Source organism: Rhinoderma darwinii, chromosome 1, assembly GCF_050947455.1.
Source record: "Rhinoderma darwinii isolate aRhiDar2 chromosome 1, aRhiDar2.hap1, whole genome shotgun sequence".
Lineage (NCBI taxonomy): Eukaryota > Metazoa > Chordata > Amphibia > Anura > Rhinodermatidae > Rhinoderma > Rhinoderma darwinii.
Genome location: NC_134687.1, coordinates 24,293,444 through 24,306,867, shown reverse-complemented (window position 1 = coordinate 24,306,867; position 13,424 = coordinate 24,293,444). Strand labels below are relative to the sequence as shown.

The 13,424-nt window shown below is 47.2% G+C and overlaps 1 protein-coding gene across 5 annotated transcripts in view; it reads right to left on the bottom strand.

Moving 5' to 3' along the window:
• Positions 1-12,790, bottom strand: part of KRCC1 (lysine rich coiled-coil 1) — a 33,673-nt gene extending 20,883 nt beyond the window's left edge. For 3 of the 5 annotated variants that reach the window (XM_075856386.1, XM_075856396.1, XM_075856405.1), the window contains exon 1: positions 12,499-12,713. In XM_075856386.1, coding sequence (XP_075712501.1) covers positions 12,499-12,643 — 145 coding nt within the window. In that variant the 5' untranslated portion in view covers positions 12,644-12,713. The other 2 variants (XM_075856413.1, XM_075856419.1) reach the window with 2 other exon arrangements.
• Positions 12,791-13,424: the final 634 nt, after the last annotated feature.

The following is a 13,424-nucleotide window of genomic DNA, read 5'->3' as shown; positions in this document are numbered from 1 at the left end:
CTTCGCTATATCAGCACATCTGATAGACACGTGAAGGGTCCACATGTAGCAGATTTTTTCCGAACAGATTTATTACATCACATGCAGATTACACCTTGACGGTATGTACACACGGGTCCGAAGCCCAGAAGATCGCTCCGAACCGTGTTTACTTTGGTGGCATTTTCAGCCAGATTTACCGCTGCAGAGAACAGTAGAGGGGATAAAAAAAAAACAAAAAACACCATACTCACCTCCCCTGACGCTCCTATAGCGACATGTCCATGCTCCCCCAGCTGGTTTTTTACGTCCCATGTGATCAAAACGTCATCACTTGATACCAGTTGCACAGAGACCAGCTGGAGTAGCCGGGACATGTCGCTACAGGAGTGTCAGGGGAGGTGAGTATGGGGGCTTTTTTTTTATTTTAAAGTGGAAATAGCTATTTTTTTTTTCTACTTGCAATTTTTTACAGCTGTTTCTCAGTTAAGTTGCAGCAAAAAATGCAACATTTTGCATTTGTTGGAAATTTTTACTTCCCCACTGAACACAATAGGAAAAATCTGCAACAAATGTGCAACCATTCCGTAGCATAAATTCACATATTCCGGATTGAAAAACTCACACGGCAGGTTTCCACCCGCAAATCTGGACAGAAAATCCAATTCTGCTACATGTGAACGTAGCCTAAGCATTACGAGGAATAAGGGCGTGAATTGAACGGTTAATTGTCACACATTTTCAGTGCAGAATCCTTACCGCAAAGTGTGAATTAACCCTAAGGCCTCATGCACACTTCCGCGTGCCGTTGAACGGCCGCTAATGACGGTTCAGTGAATCACAGAACACACACGGATGGCTTCTGTGTGCAGTCCGTTGTTTCACGGACCAAATCAATTTAAAGGCCGAGACTGTTCCGTCAAAAACGGGCAGGAGTAGGACCTGCCCTATTTTTGACGGAACGGTCGCACGGCTCCGTTAAAACAGAAGTGTGCATGGCCCCATTGAAATGAATGTGTCAGGGTGCTATCAGTTAAAGAAACGGATAGCACCCTGACGAAAAATACTGAAGTGGGCATGAGGCCTAAAGCAGTGGTCTCTAATCTGTGGCAATACAACTTGTCTACCATAGTTTGGAGACAGGTTGCAGATCCTCTAGGCTTGAGAAACATAGGAGCTTCTGTTATAAAGATGCCTAGAACATAGATAATGGAGGCAGAACTCATTAATGTTTGTGATATTAGAATTACCCAAAAAAAAAATTTGGGGATTTAAGTTTGGGGGCAATACACAAAAAGCAGTAAACTGGATCAATCCAGGTGACACGATAGTACTATTTTAGCATTGCTGGCTCCACTACAGAGGAATAAGGTACCACATGGATTGGAAAGTAATGAGGAGACACAATGCATTGCAATTTCGATTATATTATGGATCCCCAACCGAGAAGGTGCAGGATAGGGGCAGGAACTGGGAGACCCACAATGTGGTTTTTTTCTACCTGTTTTTCACATTAGGGTAAATGCCTTCACTATAATCTATTACTTTCAGCAAGTTCCTCACAGTCCTATTGTGCCAAAAAACATGGACCGCCCTACTGGCTGCATATCACCAAAAAGGACACGACAAGTGCTTGTTTGTAGGATGGTGAATGCTACATCTGGGTGTAGAATCTTCTCCACGAGCAAAAACTGCAAAGAATAGGCACCGTGCAAAACATTTCCCTTAGAGTGGGCACTACAGGGCAAGGGCTACTGCATCCAACCGTATATCAGCTCCATACCAGTTCTGAGTAGTACAGTCGTAATGTCACCCTATGGCGGTTTTTGTACCTCCATGTGATGCAGTATGTTTGTATGGAGGGGTTTTTGCACGCACTTCGTGTAGCTTCCCTCTTACAGCCTTTTCGGCGGTGCCATAAGGGCTCATGTTTTACTTTTCCCAACTCTTCCCGAAAGTGTCAGATAGTCACTCGTCAATAAGAAATGGAAACGTGATGGATGACCCATAAATATTACTAAGTCTGCACTGCCATCATCTGGTAACGTTGCCCAATTCTCTGAATGGTGTTGAGGGAAAGCTGGAGCAGTCTCCATTGACCCACACTATGAACCCCCAGGAGCTTATGAGCCATAGTTCACTCATGGGTATGGAAGTAACACTAGGCGGGACCGACTCTCCCAGTAGTTTAATATATTCAAAATTAAAAGTGACATGGCATTCGCCGAAGACGACCCGATGCATTTGTAGAGCAGATCGGCAATGAACTTGCAATTCTTCATTTCGCTCGCAGTTCTGTTGCAGGAAAAACTGAGGATTTTCTGGCAATTTCCCTTGGAAATGAGGCGGTCGCAGGGGTTCCTGACGCTTAATTTTAAAGGACCTTCTTAACAGAAAAAGAAATTACCCGAGACAAAAAAAAAAAAACTACGAATACAGCCAGGTACCCATGCCCAATGAGTTCATTCATACAGCCATATATTTCTTGCCAAAACATTTTTTTTTTTTTTTTATCAACTTCAGCACCCAATTTAGGCCAAAAATATACGAATGTAATATTAGGGTAGAACGCCCAAAAAGGCTCGTGCAATAGTCCAATTGATGACAACCCGTCATATAGAGGTCCGGCTCCTGGCAAACAAGGCTCCTGATTTTGCTGGATGAAGCCCTCTTTGGCCAGACATTTCCACTGCAGCGAAAATGTAGTGTTACATAGCGGCCCACGTGTGGGATCCCCTCTATGACATCCATGTAATAAGGCTTCCTTAGAAGTCTATGGGATATATATTTTAACTCCGTATAACATTTCATATCCGTATGAATTATTTGAGATTTTTCTGTCAGATTCAGATGGAATCTGAGAGAAAATAAGTGTGGCATGTTGCATCGCATGGCGTATAACATTCTTGGAGACACCATAAGGAGGCTCCATGGTGACTACTGAAGTAGCTCGTGTAGGAGATCGGTTCTCTCCAGTGTTACATACAATACGCTATGGGTAGATGTGGCTTGTTTATTGCATGATGGGAACAAAGTTCTTGAAAATGACTCACAACTGATATGCTGAAGGAGAACGGAAGTGAGACTAGGACGTCTCTAGAGATTATATGATGGTTTACTAAAGGATTCATTGTTTTTATTTATGACTAGTTTACAACGCTCTATCTATGCTCCACTCCATATTTCCATTGCCAAAAAGGGCACTGGATCCCAACAAAAGGGGCTGTTTTCCTTCTTTCCTCCCATTAGGACAGCTCTTGTTTTTGGGCAAGATACAAAACGATCATAAGGGCCGTAGTTTACATGTACAACCATTTTGAAAAGAAGGAAAAGGGGGCGGGGACCTGCATTGCCAAGTCACCAAATAAAACCATAGTGGCAAGGAGATGACTTAGCCATGCAGAAGACAACCTGTTGGTTTTGAAGTAACATCACAGTCAAGTTGCAGTGAAATGCAACTTGACCAATCGAAATTTGGTGTTACTACTCCTTTAAAAAGCTCAATAAAACTGTATAGGCCGTGACGTAAGAATCAATGACTAGCTTTAGTCTATGAAATGAACTTGCGAACGTCACATACATCAAACAAGACGCTCCACCAACACTACATCCAACAAAAATTCTCTTGTAGCATGAGCAGTTCTGGGTTGTCCCTCTCAGTATGTCATAGGGTACATCTGCTTGGTCTTGTCCTGCATTACATATTACTTAGTCATCCTAGTTTAACCACTGGGGTGTCAACTCCGTTAAAATACATTCTTTAAGAAAACATGGGAAATATTCCCAATACTTTCCTCCGATAATGCTGATTTTCTACTGGGATACACTCTTGTGCTATAAGGAAAACAATGGAAGGAGAACCTGATCTTGTACAAGCCCTTACCTCTAATAAAGTCCCATCAGTGGAGACCAGTCACTTCTAGCTCAGGTAAGTCTACCATTTGTGAATGTGAAAGTCCTCCACTGTTGAGACGCGCTCTTACTTTCCACTTCTGGTAGGAAGGTTGGAATTGCCAAAATCCTGTATACTTTCTCAGGAGGAGGCAGTGTAATGTGATCAGCCACTTATACTTCTGCCTCCTGGCTAGCACTGTATCCGGAGGATGTCTAGAGGTCATCAGGCTGGGTTATTTAGCAAGGGGTCACTAGGTATGATGGCATTCTCTGGCTCGGGCACTGGGTATGACAAAGCACACATACCGGGGGCCCTCTGGAGAACTGTGTATGAAGGCGCTCTCTGGCTGGTGCACGATCTATCAAGGCGCTCTCTGGCTGGTGCACGATCTATCTAGGCGCTCTCTGGCTGGTGCACGATCTATCAAGGCGCTCTCTGGCTGGTGCACGATCTATCAAGGCGCTCTCTGGCTGGTGCACGATCTATCAAGGCGCTCTCTGGCTGGTGCACGATCTATCAAGGCGCTCTCTGGCTGGTGCACGATCTATCAAGGCGCTCTCTGGCTGGTGCACGATCTATCAAGGCGCTCTCTGGCTGGGGCACGATCTATCAAGGCGCACACTCTGGATGGGGCACGATCTATCAAGGCACACTCTGGATGGGGCACTTTCTATCAAGGCGCTCTCTGGATAGGGAACTTTCTATCAAGGTGCGCCCTGACTAATGCACGGTCTATCAAGGCACTCTCTGGCTGGTGCACGGTGTATGAAGGCACTCTCTGGCTGGTGCACGGTCTATCAAAGCGCTCTCTGGCTGGTGCACTGTCTATGTAAGCGGTCTGTGGCTAGTGCACTGTCTATGTAGGCGCTCTGTGGCTGGTGCCTTGATAGAAAGTGCCCCATCCAGAGAGCGCCTTGATAGAAAGTACCCAATCCAGAGAGCACCTTGATACAGTGCACCAGCCAGAGAGCACCTTCATACAAAGTGCTCCAGAGAGTGCTTCCATTACCAGTGCTTCATACACCATGGCCCAAGCTTAGAGAGCCCCCATAAGCTTTGCCCCCGATATGTGTGCTTTGTCATACCCAGTGCCTGAGAACGCCATTGAAGGCTCTCTCTGGCCGCTGCACTGTCTATGAAGGTGCTCTCTGGTCGGTGCACTGTCTATGAAGATGCTCTCTGGCTGACGCATTGTGTATGAAAACACTCTCCCTGGGGAAATGGGTATAGGACACTACGGACGGATGGTATTATGGCTGGGGCACTGTAAATTTGAGTAGTTAGGTGCTGTATATAAAGGTAATTTAGGGCTAGGGCAGATGGGGGCACACCAGCTTGGGCAATGTGTAGGATGGAGCTCAAATTAGGGGCAATGGGTATGGAGGCACTGTCTGGCTGCAGCACTGTGTATAGAGGTGCTATATGGTTAAACCACTGGGTACGGCTGTAATATCTAGGGTACCGAGTATAGAGACACTGGCAGGCAATGAATATGGGGGGCAGTGTATGGGGCAATCCCTGGCAGGCAAATTTGTTTTTATTAAAAAAAATGTTTACTTTTTGAGATACAGCTGCCCTGTATTCTCTATAGAGCACCTGTATCTTTCGCTGACCTGAATCCGTCAGTCCCTCGGACCTGACGGATTGTGTGTCAGCGTGTCCTGCATGTCTCGGACACGCAAAATGCACCTGTAATCCATCGCATCTAAGTTATGAACTTAGATGTGATCACTTACAGGTGGATTCTGCGTGTTGAGACATGCAGGACACGCTGACACACAATCCGTCAGTCCCGCGGACCTGACAGGTACAGGATTCAGCGAACAATACAGCTGCTCTGTACACAGGATACAAAGCAGCTGTATCTCAAAAAGTAAAAAGAATAAAAACGAATTTGAAAGTTGCAAAAGAGACACTGGCATTTTTATTTAAAAAAAAAAAAAAGAAACCCCTTTCACAGGTTCACATAGCCTTTAAGAACTTCACGTTGTACAACCTGACACCCCTAGTATGGGATTGCTATGAAAGGTGGGCCCAAGCCGGGAATCAGTCCGGTTCCAGCTCTGAAGCAGGAATTGTCACAGAGGCAAAAGTGTCAAATTTAAGCAAACAACTCCGCTCGTTGACCAAGAACGCCCTAGATGGAGGCCACCAGGTATGAACACGGGTTTTTTTTTTTTTTTTTTTAAGAGCAGACAGAGGAATTTTAACGGGAATTCCATTTCCAGACATCTCATACATTAGTTGGACCCCCACTGATGTCTGGAACAATGAGTACTTGGTACTCAATTTGAACGTACCCCCTTCGGCACTCAACCAAGAGCCATCTTTTTTTAACGGAGCTGCGTCTTTTACGACAAGGTGCTATTGAAAAGACTGCCTAGTGGGTTTCAGATCTCTAAACATGTACTGTATGGATTGAGAAAAAAACAAAAATATCAATATCATCTGAATGCCAACCATCTATCTTTTTATTAGAAGTCAGGCAAAGACCGCTTCCATATACGAGATGATGTGTCTTGTATGTAGAGTACTAGGCTATCTGCAACAAGTCCTATGTATGACAGCAATGGATAAGCAAGCAACACAAACAGAAAATAAAAAGGTCATACCCCACACTCAAAGTGGAAGGTCCATTTTATTATACCATATATAGATGTATAGGGGGCTCCTCAGACCCAAATCATAGATCCAAAGGGCTCCCTAACCACATTATATATGAAATTAAGACTGGAGGAACCTAATGACATTGTTTAATTTTAATAGACTCTGGAGGTCCAAAAAACTCAAGACTAAAGACTCTCCAGATTTAAAGAACGAGGGGGTTTTGAGATCTTTAGGCTGGAGCTAGATTACCACTTTGGCAGCACATCTCTATTGGGCGGCTGTCGCACAGTCATGTGGTTTCCCATGGGACTGAAGCCATGACAATAACACAGAGGTGTCACTATCTACAACTCGGCCACTATGCCACAGGCGGGACAACCCACGTCAACAGGTAGGTTGACCCGGCATGCTACTTCAGGGCAAGAGTTCATTCTCCTCTGCATTGTAGTTGTCTAACTCCAGCCTCAAATCTCCATGGTCATGTTGGGTACATGGTGCCGTGAGGGCATCCCCTACTTTAGCATATTCGTGTTATGAAAACCTTCACTTTATTGGTAATGGAGATCAGGAAACATCCTGTTTACTTACATTTAATTCCAATGACATCAGTGAGTCAGCTCTATATTATAAACCTACTTACACGTGGTAGATCTCTCAGAGGAATACTGGAACAAGTTATTATACATACGGGGGGCCTAGAAAGTATGTTATCCCCATGGTGGATACTGCCACTCCTAGAACATTATTTTTTATTAGTCTATGGGAATCAGTGAAGTTAGACGGGAAGATCTGACCCTGATCCAATGTACATAACATGGTCAACATTAACCTAGGTCTGGAAGCTTGGTACCCCCTCAACCTGTACAGAGGGGTCACAATAGACCACATTGGCTATAGGTCAGGACTAAATTGTCTGGACTCTGGATCAGGGGGCACCACATGGAAGAACTTAGCAGAAACTGCCTTACCATGACATACCCTGGTGAGCCTACACTAATATATCAGGGAATTGCTAATTGCCTCTGCTAATTAGCTAATAGGGAAACCAACGGGAATATGAAATCTCATTGGGACGTTCAAGGCTGTAAAGACACATTCTGCTAGCTATGAAATTTTGCCGTTTTCCTTAAAGGGAGGGTTCACCTTTGAACATTTTCTGACAAGTCAGAAGATGTCATTGGTGGGGGTCTGTGTCCCTCGACCGTTGCTAGAATGAAGGGAGCCCATGTGGTCCTCCAAGTGCCGCGCTCCTTCTGACTCAAACACCTCTAAATTACCGAGTCTGTCGTCAGAAATCACCCCGTTACGGTGCACGGGACGTTACAATGACAGGAGATCTGAAGATCCCAGCGTCCAAAGATGATGGGACACAGAGCTCTTGAGAGCCGCTCGGGTCCACCTGAGCCAGAAAGGAGAGCAGCTCCCCTTATTGCGGACTCGAACGGACGCCATATGATACATTTCCCCTGCAGAACGCAGAGGCTTCCCCCGGCATAATCAGCTGTTCGCTAGGGGTGGCGGGAGCTAGACTGTTCTAAAAGGGGATGTCCCTGAAGAGAGAACTTCTTTAAAGAGCCTGTCCAGTGAATCCTTGAGTTGACCTCTTTCCAAAAGTGACAACAGTAGAAGGCAGACCTGATCGCTCCAATAGAGGTTGTCACCTATTTCCAAACGCCCAAAAGGATAAATCTGCCTGGTTAGACAAGATACTTCACTTGGCAGATTACCCATTCGGGAGTCTAGAAAAGTTGTAAAAATGTGAGGGAAGAGAATAACTGAAGGCCTCACATTTTATGGTGATTTAGGCACCATGCACACGACCGTAACAAAACCTCCGTTTTTGCGGACCGCAAAAATGGACCCATTGCCTTTCATTGAACGTGGACACCTTTCCGTAGCGCTACGGATGGGTGTCCGTGCCGTAGAAATGTTCCGAAAATTATGGAACATGTCTGTTTTGCATTTTGCGGGCAATGCTCCCATACTTTGTATGGGAGCACGGCCCGAAAATGCGGGTGGCAGTCGGCGGCCGGCCGTGCCCTGCAATCGCGGGCCGTGATTGCGGGCACGGTCAGGTGCATGGGGCCTCAGGCTTCGTTCACATCTGTGTTCAGGTTTACCGTTGTTCTGATCCGTCATAAGAGCAGAACAAAGAAAACCCAGAGCCACCAGATCAGTCACATGATGGAAACCAATGGCGCCTGATGGAACCCAATGACTAACAGGTTCCATCGAGTTTCCGTCATGGTGTCAATCGTTCTGACGGGCGCCCCTAATGAAATCTCCGACGCAAATATTAACAGAGCCTAAGATGGAAATGCTCTTGACTGGGCTGAGATATTTTGGAAAGTCTATGGTGAATCTATACTTGTAGTGTAAATACAATCACCCTATATCAGTGGTCTCCAACCTATGTCTCTCCAGCTGTTGGAAAACTACAACTCCCAACATGTACTGCTAGCCTAGGAGTTGTTATTTTGCAACAAAGAATAGGTTGGAGACCAATGCCCTATAAGCCATTATGCCCGATTAGCCAGAGCGATCCAATAATAAGGCTGAGAAGCGGTGGGGTAACCAAACTCCCTCCATCTTCCCAGTCGTAATTTCTCCCGACAGTTTAATGCCTCAATATTGGACCGTCCCTATGCAGGTGTAATTCCGTAACAGTGTATTAGGAGAGTGCTGTATATGCGATCACCTAATATACGAGACTGGGTCACTGATGCTGAACCTCTGTAAACACCATTATACCACCGCTGATGTGTGATACCAGGTAGAGGTGGTTATGCGCCCCCATATGTAACTTTGGCGCAACTTCTGGTTACTGATGCATTGTGACTTAAAGGAGAACTCCACACCATTTGGACAACCGTGCACAGTATAAATCTACACACGTCACTGAATCCTTGGCTTTACTTCTCTTGTACTGACCGAGTTACAATGGGGGAGATATAACTGGTGCAAAAGTAAAGTTGCCTTTAGCAACCAATTGCTTTCATTTTTCAAAGTGATTCTGAGAAAATAAAAGTGAAATCTGATTGGTTGCTCTACTTTTAGCCACTTTTGATATATCTCCTTAGTAAGGCGTTTTTCGGCACTGTTTTTGACTAAGAAACCGCCTCCCATTGATTTCAATGGGAGGCGGAGGGTTTTTTTTCCCTGCGATCGGAAAAAACGCTTGCGGAAAAAAGAGGCATCATGCCTTCTTCAGGCGTTTCCCTTCTCTGACCTCCCATTGAAATCAATGGGAGGCAGGGAAAGCAGTTTGCGCCTGCGGCGCACAATGGCTGCCGCTGAAGAAAAACATGGCAGAGCGTGCAGGCAGGTCAAAATCTGCCTCAAAATTCCTGAATTTTGAGGCAGATTTTTCCATCCAGCAAAAAACTTCACATGAACAGGTTAGGCCTCGTTCACACAGAGTTTTTTGCAGGAGGAAAATTCTGCCTCTAAATTCCGTTTGGTCTTTCGAGGCAGATTTTGACCTTCCTGCATGTAGTTTGCCGCGATTTTCACCGCGTTTTTCACTCGCGCCCATTGACTGCTACGGGCAAAAAACTCAGCGAAATACGCTTTCTCTGCCTCCCATTGATGTCATTGGGAGGTCAGAGGGGTAACCGCGTGAAGATAGGGCATGTCCCTTACTTCTCCCGCGAGGTGGTTTTACCGCTCGCGGGAAAAAACCACCCCCGCCTCCTATTGAAATCAATGGGAGGCGGCTTCGGACGGTTTTGCGGAGCGGTTTCCGAGCCAAAAAGTTTGTCAAAATACTCCGTGTGAACAGGCCCTATGGCCTCGTGCACACAAATGTGTTTTTGCATCCGCAGTTCATCCTAAAAAATACGGATGAATTGCGGACCCGTTCATTTCTATGGGCCCATGCACACGACCGTGGTTTCCACGGTCCATGCAGTGGTCGGGAGACCGGACCGCAACAAAAAATAGGACAATCATTATACGGTCCGGATTTGTCTGGGCTCATTGAAATAAATGTGTGCACGGTCCGTGAATTGCGGACAGCCCGCGGATGACACCTATACGGCCGCCTGTGCCGTAATCACAGCTATGGCAGTGTGCATGAGGCCTAAGTCTTCTCCAGTTTAAATTTAGTCTAATTTTCTGATCGCTGGGAACCCCACCAACCGTGAGAACGAGAGCCCGAACCCCCGTACCTCCTCTCTGTTCAACCGCAGTGAGAACATTGAATGGAGCGGGATCCCGCCAATTAAGTCAATGTCCTTTCATTCAGATATCTGTCCTTAGCACTACGAGGCCACGATAAGCCGGTATTTCACAACATCCGAACCTTGCGGTGTGGGAGGTCCGGTCGTAACACCAGCGGTAACTGCACCCGTGTGAAGACAGCCAAATATCAACGGGTCCACGAACAACCCTTCATGTTACATGACTGTGCGGTATATAGGTAAGGCACTTTTTTTCACTACGTATAGCGCGTGCACTGGGAAAGCAACCGACGTAAGCGCCAAACAGGTCCATAGGACCCCGTTAGCCAAGCAGAGGCCAAAAAAGTGTCATTTTGGCCTCCACCACCTGGTATAAGGGGATTTACCTTGTGTTTTTGAGGTATGGAATAAGGTAGTAAACTACGCCATTCCATCCATTCCCAACGCAGTCAACTTTTTTTTTTAACATAAGCGCCTACGGAAATCCATTAAACGTGTATGTCAGGACACGTACGTTAAACGAAAGCCATTATAGTCTATGTGACGGACGCCACTGTTACACATACATCTCATCTCCCGTATAATGTATACGCCAGCTTTCCCCAGCCTATATGATAAACGTAGGTCTAAAAACGTTATGTGAATGGGGCCCAAGGCTGAGTTCACATTGCGTTTTGTGAACACGTTTGGCATATGGGCCGCATGGGCTGAAGAAGCAATAGGCTCCCATTCACCCGACAGTAAAGCGCGTCCTTCAGAATCCATAGATACTGGCAGGATGTAGGAAGACACAGTAACAAAAAAACAGCGCAGTATGTGTTTTTGTTTTTTTACATAGACGCCTACGGGCGGTGAATGGCCTCAGCATACGTCCGGTATATACAGGAACGCAGTGTGAACGGAGCCTAAACCCCATACAGATCCAAGATGGAGTCAGCAAAATGGTTTCCTTCATTTTGTGTGTGAACGGAGAAGAAATCAAGCCATAGCTCAGATCAGTACAAGATATATCAAGGATTTACAAAGTGCCGCAACCTCAGCTGCGAAACGGCGCTCAATAGTGGAGTTGTCGTTTAACACAATTCTCGGGGGACAGAAAAAGCCCCAAGTCCAGACACCACAAGAGGGCGCTGAAAACCAAGACACTTTCTAATATACTTACCCTCGTCCCCCGCGTTGGTCTTACAGTGACGTAACATCCAGCAGTCGTGTGACATGTAACGTACGCAGCCATAGCGACATCACATGACCATGTCATCCAATGGAGTAGAGAATAACGACTACCGGATAAGGCGGTCACGTGATCGAGTATTGTTACATTGTTACGCTTGAAAGAGACGTAAAATCCTAGTCACATGACCAGGCGATGGCTCTAGCACTGATGACATCACAACCGCCAGCGGATTAGGTCACATGACTGCTGGATATCTTACATTGGACGAAGCATTGCTTGTACGTGAGCACGGTTTACAGGGGGGGGGGGTAATATATTAGAAAGCGTCTTGGTTTTTCGTTCTCCTTAGAGCCCTGTTACTTCCAGACACCCCCAGTCTTAGAACACCCCTCTAATCGTCTTGTAGCCTCTTCCTAAACGCAATACATCTCTCCAGCCAATCAGCTGCGACCACCTGGCCATGACTACAGCACAACTGGACTACAAGTCCCAGGATGCCCTAGACTTCCGTAGAGAACGAGGCATAGGACAGATCGAGGTATCAGTGGCAGAGGCCTGAGCCCGCCAGCTATATCGTATATACAGGGCCGGTATACGCAGCCTATGTGTCCCCCACCCCTCCGTGTACGGGGCCTGTCCCTGGCGGGGTCACTCACACTCACCTGTCTGGCAGGGGATGGTGGAGTGGGCACTACTACTAATGTCCCCCCCCGCCATGGATACGCTACAAGTGGTTGCAGTAGAGGGGCTGCTGTTCTGTGTTATACTCTCCACTAGCTGCGGGATGATCGCACCCTCCGACGCCATGTTACAGGCACTGTGTGAGCTCTCCCACTTCCCCCACCCTCAGAGGGACTGACCGCACCGGGGTGTGGACACCTACGTCACGCATGACGCACACGTACGCTCGTAGGAACGGTTATTTGGAGATTTCCCAGCAGCCCGTTCGAGCCGTGACCGGAAGTTTGTGCAGCACGTGATCACGGCGGGCGTCGCTACGGGCGGCCATTTTACTTAAGGGCAACACCAAGGGCTCTGCAAGCTATCCAATTATAACTCTCTATCCTTAACAGGGGCGGACATACCGCATGTGCAGCCGGTGCAGCTGCACAAGGGCCCCGCGTGGGAAGGGGGCCCGTTCCTCTGCTGGCCGACTCAGTTCTCAGCTGCGCGATGCTGAGGACTGAGACAGAGGCCCGTGGACCACTGGCGTAGCTATAGGGGTCGCAGCGGTCGCAATTGCGACCGGGCCCCGAAGCCAGGGGGGCCCACGGCCCCCCGCACCACATCAATAAAAAGTTACTATAGTAACTCGGGCCGCGGGCCCCTGTTACTATAGTAACATACTTTACTTACCTTCCTGGTTCCGGATCGCAGCGGAGGTCCTGACGTCAGGCGCTGTGCGCAGCACATGACGTCACAGCGCTATGCGCCGCGCACAGCATCGAGACGACAGAACTCCCGCCGCGGCCGAAGAGGAAGGTAAGATAGCCCTGACTGGCGGGGTCCGACTCCTGGGACCCGCCAATCAGCTGTTTTGAAGGGGCCGCAGCACTCGTACGAGAGCTGCTCCCCTTCATTCCTGTCA